Genomic DNA, 8,663 nt, shown 5'->3' with positions numbered 1-8,663 from the left:
CTTGTTCTCTTTTGTCTGTAATTACGACCTGTAAGTTACACTGTCACAGGCACAGTGTCACATGGATGAGACGCTGACATTCGGAGTAGAGCAGTGACACCTCACAGACCCACAATAAGCAGCCTTGCCCATCGTGAGGAAACCCAACTGGCCAGATCCTATTACGAATAACGCTGCTGTACCACAGTTTCTGCTCCCGAGACAGACACAGGAAGAGCTGATCTCCAAGCAATGCCTGAGAAACTACCCTTATAAATTTTGCACAGCAGCATCTTAGCAGTTGAATCTTCTCAAAGCCTATCAACTAGCACTGAAAATAATACTCAAGAGTTGTTGTGGGGTCTTTTCTTCTCCTTTATTAAGGCACAGTATATGAGAACACTAAAACCAGCATTTCAGCTATAAGTTATTCCAAAGCCACTCTGTATTCAGGATGGCATTTTATTATTTCTGTTGTTTAAAAGTGGAATTTCTTCTGGATATTCAGCCCTCAGTGCAGTACTCAGTAACAGCTGTGGTGGTTTGGGAAAACGAGCACAACTGATCCTCAGACACGCTGATGTCACATTCAGTGCTGGTGGTTTATAGGGAACAACTCCCTCAAATCCTCTCCACTGCCCTGATCCCAAGGACAACAGGAGCTAATTCAGACCCTGGTTTAAATAAAGCTCTAAGTCATACTTCAGGCCAGTTCTAAGTTATACTGAGAATAAAGGTCCCCAGGGCCAGCCAACAGAGCCTGAGTGTGGATACGCTGGCAGGAGGCAGGAGAAGCTGACAGAAAAGCTGCTTAGCAGTGCAGGGCAGCTGAGGAGGGCTGATGGCTTTTTCCTCCTCTGTTCCAGGGTTATCATGAACAGAGATCACAGAGCAGGCATGAACATTTAACAGCTCTTAAAACTGCTGTTGTCTGTTTTTTTGTTTTTCCTCCCATGTAAGTCTCCCTTAAATTTGAAAATGGGCTACAGATGCAATTATCAAGCATATATTAGCAAAAGTGTGAAAAAAGACAATGTCACTACTGTCATGGTACATGATTGGAAAGCTGTATTTTATAAATCTTACATGGAAAAATGGCTTTTCAGGTTGTTATGATCCAGACCAGCATAAGTTATGTGCTTTCATTATTAATTCCAAATGGCTGGCAAAAGAATTCTGCACCAATGGAATTTTAAAGACTGCACTGTATTTCAATCCACCAATAACATATGATGTAAGTTAAAAATATGCAACCAATCAAAATATCTGAAAACCCAGAATCTGAAACCCGATGCATTTCACATCTCCACCTCTGATGTGGCATACGTTGGACTCTGGATGCAAGTGACATATTGCTGAACACAGAAAGTAAAATTTGTAATTCCATCTCAACTGCTCAGGACTTGTGGTCTGGTTTATACTGCAAATAAAATGTGATTGGGAAAGGATCCAAGATGACTTGTATAGAAGTTACTTCTAATCTGTTTTTTGCTGACTGCACTACTATGCAATTCCTACTTGCCCAAATCTCAACAGCTGTCGGGGGAGGCTTGCACAAAGACTGTAGGATAGGGACCGAACCTGTGAACAACTACTAGCACAATGAGAAATACTAATTGACTACAACAGTCACTCCCACAGGGTATGGCGAAGCTTCCTCTGGAGGTAGTGAAGCACAGAAAAGCCAGATGTTCTCACACGATAGCATGAGGCACCTTGAACTCTAGAACTGCAGATGCAGACTTTAAGTACCCTGTCTACAATCGTGATCCTGTCTGTTCCCTGAAGCGTGACGTACACAGAAGGTTCTCAGCAAAGTATTATTCAGTCCTTGGATTAGGATATTCTGTGTGTGGTGTGGAACATGAGGATGGTCCATACATCAGGCTGTGGTGGAGGTGGCGGTCCCTAGGCGAAGCAGTCTCAGCCCATACACTGGTTGCCACAAGCTTAAACCACATCCTACGAGTATTTTGCTGTACATATCCTCACAGACGGTGCAGATTTTCTAGGGACATGATTTTTGGCAGGTAAGTTTAGTAGATCCAAATCCAGCATCTCAACTCTGTATCAAGAAACCATAGGCTTGTGCATTTGTGTGCAGCGTTACTAAGGCCCCAACCACAGCAGAACAGAGGTAAGAAAGGAGTGACTTCAAGGGGTCAATGTAATCGCAAGGGAGTTCAGGTCTCAGTGATGCTTGAGAGCTGTTGTCACAAATGCCACCAACTCTTAGGTCTTCGACTGTAACCAGGCAAGTTCTTGCCAGAGAAAGAGCCATGAAGAGTCATCTTTCCACACTGCATTGCTCACCAGCCAGGAAGGATTCCTTTGTTTGATTTCATCCCTAGGAAAGTCTGCAGTAGCTTTACTACAGCTAACCATCATCTGTCCAGCAGCTCAGAGGTCTGAAATGGAGACATCAAACAGAGAAATAAAGAGAAAAGATGAAATTAAAATCACTGTAATAGAGGTATGCTAGATCACACCACCAACCATGTGCTGGAGGGACCACCATAAAATGCCTTCACACACCTGACATCAGGGACCTTCTGACAGTCAGACCTTCTGAAGAGTGTCAGCAATGGACCAAGCACATTTCTCTCAGTGCAAATTTTCATATAAAATAATGCAAGGCATTATTTATGCAATAAAATAGTGCAAGGCAATAAGGCAGCCATGTAAGCAAAATACCGAAAAGTGAGTCCTAAACAAACTGAATGAAGAACTCCAAAAACAATGGCTTTGCCAGTTATCCAATCTGTTTAATTTCGTAGGAGGATGGGAGAGAAAAAAGGTGATTTAATTTTCTCTTACCTTTCAACTGAATCAGCATTTTTATTCTGCTCAGGTGCTAGTTTTGCATAACTCAGGGGCAGATTTAGACCCACAACTGGGCCTACAGTACTGAGCCACAATATAATGTAATTTGTGTGTCTAGGAGGATGAAAAAAAAAAAGCACCATAAACATATTATCGCAACCTTTTCTGAATTGCAGACAGACTTGGCAGTCATAAAATAACTTCAGATGGGGCTATTCTTTCACTTTATCAAATATATTTTAACTTTTAGCCCTTAGGTGACAATCTAGAATCTTATTCTATTTGGACCAAGGAAGTTGTTTTGACCATTTTCACTTCTGATTCACTCTACCTGCATTGCATAAAGCCTTGCAAGGCACAGTGCTGTTTCTTACCTGTTCTGTTTCCGTGTGCTGGTCAGTACAGAAGACATGAATTCATTAGTGCGGCAGGGGTGCAGAACAAAAAACGGCTGCCCGAGTAAGGGGTGCTCCTAACAGGGAATATCAGTTGTTTTATTATGCCAGAAGAAAACAGAAAAGACACCGTTTGCATTTGGAAAAGACAAAGCAGGGGCCAATTAATCCTTGATGCAATTTTTCTCATTTCAGAATCAAACCCACATTGCTCTTCTACTGACAGTCTTTGACAAATTAGTATCGTGGACCATACTCTCTCATCTTCAAAGGGAAATAAGATCACCAACCAGGCTATGCCACTGTTTCAGTTAAAATGTAATGGTTTTCAAAAGTAATTCAAGTTACTGTATAAGCATTACCTGAATGCAAGTGGGCCAAGCTACTGATCAAATGTAATACATAAACCACATCCACTCCATGGAAAAACTCTTTAAGAATCTTGACTCCCTGTCCTTGTATCTTCTCAAACCGGTGCTGGGAAGTAAACACAATTTAATTTGGGGCCTGTGAGGGGGAGCAAGGAGGAAGAATGAGGAGCTCTCAAGGTGGCTTTAACTTCCACTAGGTGGCATATCCTCATTTTAGGCTATTGTACAGAAAAACGTCCTAAAAAGGTTGATCTTCAGGAAGCCCAGTCAAAACTGTCCTGGGGAAAAAAAGAAAATCATTTCATGTCAGTTAAGTTTTCAGACACACTCCCTACAACATGACAAGACTCTGTTCCTCCACACCTTCACACTGCACATGGTGCTGCTGAAAACTCGATCCAACGCTCCATAAAGCTTTCGCTTTCATCTCCAGCCGGCGCTCGAGCAGAATACGTGTTCTGACTTAATCAAGCTTGCACTCAGTGCACAGCCGTAACAGTGATCTCATCAGCTCTCACATGGGCGATGCCACCAGAACAGTGTATCCCACTGTCTCACACACCATGCTCCGGGGAAGTGATTTTCCTTTAACGCTGCTGAGGTCACTGCTACTACTTCTGCACCAAAATAAACAAACCCTACCTCATACACACACACACACAGAGTAAGGGGTGTAACAGCACAGGAGGGAATGGCTGGAAAGGGATTCCAGGCAAGAAATATGTCATATATGAAATGCCACGATAGCCCGTTTGCAGTGAGGATTAGCGTGATGGGTGGTTTTACCCTGGGTAAAGACCCTTTTCCTTACATGTGCTTCTTGTGGTGGCTCTGTTTTTCGATGGCAAAGAAGAAGAAATACTAAATTTATGCTCCAACACAGATTCCCCTCGTCCAAGCTGGTACAGTTGGAATGAGAGTACCCTGGTTCTGTGACGGCATTTTACTTTAGCATGTAGTAAACTCCTACACTGGAGAGAAGATGCTCAGAGAGCAACTCTTGCTGCTACACAGTAAAAACTTCTTCTCCAACCCCTTGCCTAGAAACAAAAAACAAATCCTGGCTTGTCATATTAATAAAATAGGACATGTTCTATATTATTAAGCAGGGTCTCTTATAGCTGAAGCACACTTGGTTCTTAGGCTGAAAATGTACTCATAAGGATCAATCATTTTGTGTCTAAGACACTCATAAAAAACTTCCAGAAGGTTCAGAACATATAAAAAACTACGTTCACAAAGCTTTGTTTTACACTGCAGTGCAAACAGGTAACCTGCACAAGAATGCTACCATCTGCTGTTGGTAAAAGTGAACTGATGCTGTTTTCCACTGAGAAAAAGTGGTAGTTTGAATTAAAAATACTAATTACCTGCTAGCTTAAATCAGCTTAAATAGGTCTCCAAATAATTCCAGAAAAATACATAGATTGTACCAATGATTTTCCTCAAAGATAGCAAAAAAAAAAAAAAGATAGTTAATAATATTTTAAAAACTATTAAGCAAAGGGAAATAAAACTAGATTAATTTCAGCCAACTCCCTTACACAAAGAAAGAGCATAAAGAAGAAGCACACACTACCAAAAAGAACAGAGAAGATAATCTGTGCTTTAAGTGACTTAGCACTCTGAACATGGCATAAAGATAAATCCCAAAGCTCAATGGTCAGCCTGAAGTCACTCCCAACCATCCTGTCACCTGGAATTTGATTCTATCCTGCACTTCTTGCTTCAGCAAAGCACCAGTGAATGACAAATGGAGGCCAGACTTGATTTTTTAAAATAGCTTATTAACTTTATATTCTATCTCTTTCTTCCCTCAGTCCTTCCTCTTCTTACAACATGACAGTGACACTGAAAAAATCCCCACGATCTTAAGAATTAGATTTCCATATGGAAAAGTGTTGAGTGTATTGCTACTCGGTTTTTCAAAGGGTAGCATCCTTTGTCCCACCATCTTCGGCATCAATCTGTGACTTACAAGCACCTTAGAGAGGTGAAATCTGTTCATACTCCAAATTCGCTGCAATCTCTCCTCCATTATTCTTGAACGGGTGGAAAGGCTCTTTCTTCGCCTCCAGATCCAGATGTAAAGGGAGAGCTTTTTGCTTCAGGACCCAGCCATCAGCTTCTGGGTTAATATGAAGGCTCTGAGGGCACTTGGTCTTCATTAGTCAAACCTCTTTCCTAGCTTGTCTTCTTATTCTTTGAACTATCAAGGGCTGCTACATACGCTTCCTGAATTAACAGGAAGGTGCCAGGGTGGTGTAAATATCACTATAATCCCCAGAATTTTGAATGGCAACAATGAAATGACCCAGGGGTTTAGTTAAACTCACGCTGCTCCTTGGCCAGGCTCTCAGAATGGCATGCATTGTCTGCACATTCAGGAAGAGTTGCTTTAGTTTCCATTTAGCATTTTTGAAAACTGAGCAGTGTCCCTTATTTGTTCACCTCTAATCCAGGAAACTGAAGTCCATTACTACGCAGATCCTTCAGCACTGGAAGTCCAGAGGCATGATGTCATGCAAAACAGATGTGTCTTGGAATTTTTCAATAAGCTTGCTGCATGCATCCTTCTTACCCTAAACAAAATGCATGAAACTGCAAGAATGGCATGCTGTTTATTCAAAACCTGAAAGATAGGAATATGTCACTGATAGGAAAAACACAAAAGCAGAAGAGATTAAAAGAAGTCCTGAGCCAAGACCCATTAAGCAGGAGCCTCTGAAAGGGGAAAAGGCTGAGGCAGGGAAGAAGAGCTGTTGAGCATCAGGGAAATCACTCTTGAGAGCATCAGATCTGATTTAGTCAAATCCTAAATTCCAAATCCTGTACATAATGGCATCCCCCTGAGGCTTTAATGTATACTCCAGGTTAAACCACTGACACAGCAGCTCTGAGGAGGAAGTACCGGGCAGCTGCCAATAAAAATGCAAGAGTTATCAAAGGCCTGAATGATTTCAGAATTGGTAATGGGCTGCAGAGCGTTTTCATTGCCAGGTCACCAGTTCAGATTTGGCCCAGGCTGGCAGCAGCTAGAACTCATTATTGTACAGCGGCTGCTGTCAGGTTTCGCATAGTCAAAGCGCCACTAATTACTGCCCTTGCTGGTAATCACTGCAGACAAGTCCAGAACTGAGGATGGTGGTTTACCTTCTCACTGCAGGGGGCAATCCCTACAGGTCAGCTCTGAAGTCAGCAAAAGCAGGTAAATCACACTTTTGCTGCTCATGGCGTGCCCCAAGAGAGAGGGGGTTTTGTGTCTGCAGCACGATGAATCCCACCTCCTTCCCAAACAATGTCAAAAGTGCGAGAATGAATGAAAGTTTGTGCTGCATCAGCTTCCTGAGCATATTTACTACCTGCCACAGTCACCTGGTGGAATGATGATATTCCACGTGCAGTGAAACGTATCCTGAGCAAAACATTAGGGCAGCAATACTAGCCTTCAGCTAGCCTGATCCATGAGCCAGTTACATGATATACAATATAAAGCCCTACTGGGACTTCATGCAAAAAAAAAAAACCCCAAAACCACTTTAAATAGTATAAAACTTTCAGTTTACAGTTAATCTTTTTCCAGTCGGTCATGTAGCAATGCATTTTAGAGAGTAATGTGTGAGAGTTTCAAGTCAATTCTCACAATTACTCGCTGGCATTGTACAGCCAGAACCCATCTGTGGGTTGCCCGCAACTCTTCTGGACAGTAATACACTGACACACAGTTTATTTGAAATCAGCAGCATTATTTTCTTGTATCTATCTATGATCTTGTATCTATCTATCCGTGAGGCTGATTCGTAAGGCTCTTCAGCACCGTCCACTGGAGTCCATCACACATTTGCACATCCCTCCGAGTCTGACCCAGCTTCCGAGGAAAATAAAATTTTTACAGACCACAACTAGCGCCAGTGAATTTGAAAGCTCAAAATGTTGCTTCATTTAATTTCTGTAGAAAGACCTCTTTACTTGGTGACTTCAAGAAAGATTTGTAAGGATATTCTGTACCCATTTCTGTAGTTGTTGCTTCAACTCCTCCCATACAAAACCATGCAAAAGATAGATGGGTGAAAGATGTTAAATGCTTCCATTTGGTTGGTTGAAAATTAATGTAGTTTTGGTTAGGAATGATACACAAGATTGAATGTGACTGAGCATGGGCAGCTCAACTGCTCACTATTCATTAGCTACAACTATAAACATCGGTGCACAGGCTGCACTGGCTCGGTTGTGAGGTTAACCTGGTGAGCTTAAACCTCTTTCACTGAGGTTCATCTTAGGCAGTGTGCCTGAGCCCTCAGCAACAACAACAAAAACGGAATGCTACAGGCTCCCAGAGGACTGAAAAACATTTCAGCTGGGCAGCAGTTTTCTCTGTATGCTGTAAGAAGGCTTCTTCCCATAAAGTCCACCAAGGATGCGAAGGCTTGATCAGCTGTCCTTCACCTCTCCTGTCATCATTTACTAATGAAACTGGACCGTCCCTCACTGGGTCACCAAGAGTTAAGATGTAAAAAACTTCATCCTCTCTCCTGTGTTACGCCTATAGCACATGTTAAGATGTTAAGAGACAAATGTGAACAGTGGCAAAGATTGGGTAGCTCCTACGTACAAGTATAATTAAGTCTAAAACTTCTGTCAGACTGGATTATGTCATTTTATCAAGCGGCACGTATAGGAAATATTATCCATGTCTGATTTAAATTAAAAATAAACATTACTTCAGGTAACGGGTAATTGCCCGTAGGTATCTGTACTGTGCTCTGCTCTTCTCTTCCCCAGCCAGCAGGTATTTTGTTGTCAGTACATCTCTTGTAACAGCACTATTTATTTTCTCTGTCATAACTGGAGCTTTTCCAGTAGTAATGACTTCTATTTTCTCCAGTGCTACATTAAACTGCCTTCAAGCATCCATCATAACGTTTACAGTCTCTCCATTTATGATAGTGCAAGGGATCTGTGCCTGAAACTGCCTCTTCCCTGATCCAGTTTGCATGATGCTGCTTTGGAAAAATAAATTCATGGAGGGGTGTCGAAACTTTCATGCAGGATACAACCACCAAACACCACAGCCAGGACCAATTCTTTTCAGGCA

At 42.1% G+C, this 8,663-nt stretch overlaps 1 protein-coding gene across 2 annotated transcripts in view; it reads right to left on the bottom strand.

Moving 5' to 3' along the window:
- Positions 1 to 337: 337 nt before the first annotated feature.
- The window catches only part of ATG10 (autophagy related 10), a 79,676-nt gene continuing 71,350 nt past the window's right edge, over positions 338 to 8,663 (bottom strand). For both annotated transcript variants that reach the window (XM_074166389.1, XM_074166390.1), the window contains exons 7-9: positions 3,177 to 3,274; positions 2,797 to 2,916; positions 338 to 2,387 (exon numbers count right to left, since the gene is read on the bottom strand). In XM_074166389.1, the coding sequence (XP_074022490.1) occupies positions 2,357 to 2,387; positions 2,797 to 2,916; positions 3,177 to 3,274 (249 nt within the window). In that variant the 3' untranslated portion in view covers positions 338 to 2,356. The remainder of the gene's footprint in view (positions 2,388 to 2,796; positions 2,917 to 3,176; positions 3,275 to 8,663) is intronic.

The sequence above is a fragment of the Numenius arquata genome, chromosome Z (assembly GCF_964106895.1).
Source record: "Numenius arquata chromosome Z, bNumArq3.hap1.1, whole genome shotgun sequence".
Lineage (NCBI taxonomy): Eukaryota > Metazoa > Chordata > Aves > Charadriiformes > Scolopacidae > Numenius > Numenius arquata.
Note: the sequence above shows the minus strand (reverse complement) of the source record. Positions and strands in the feature narration are given on the sequence as shown.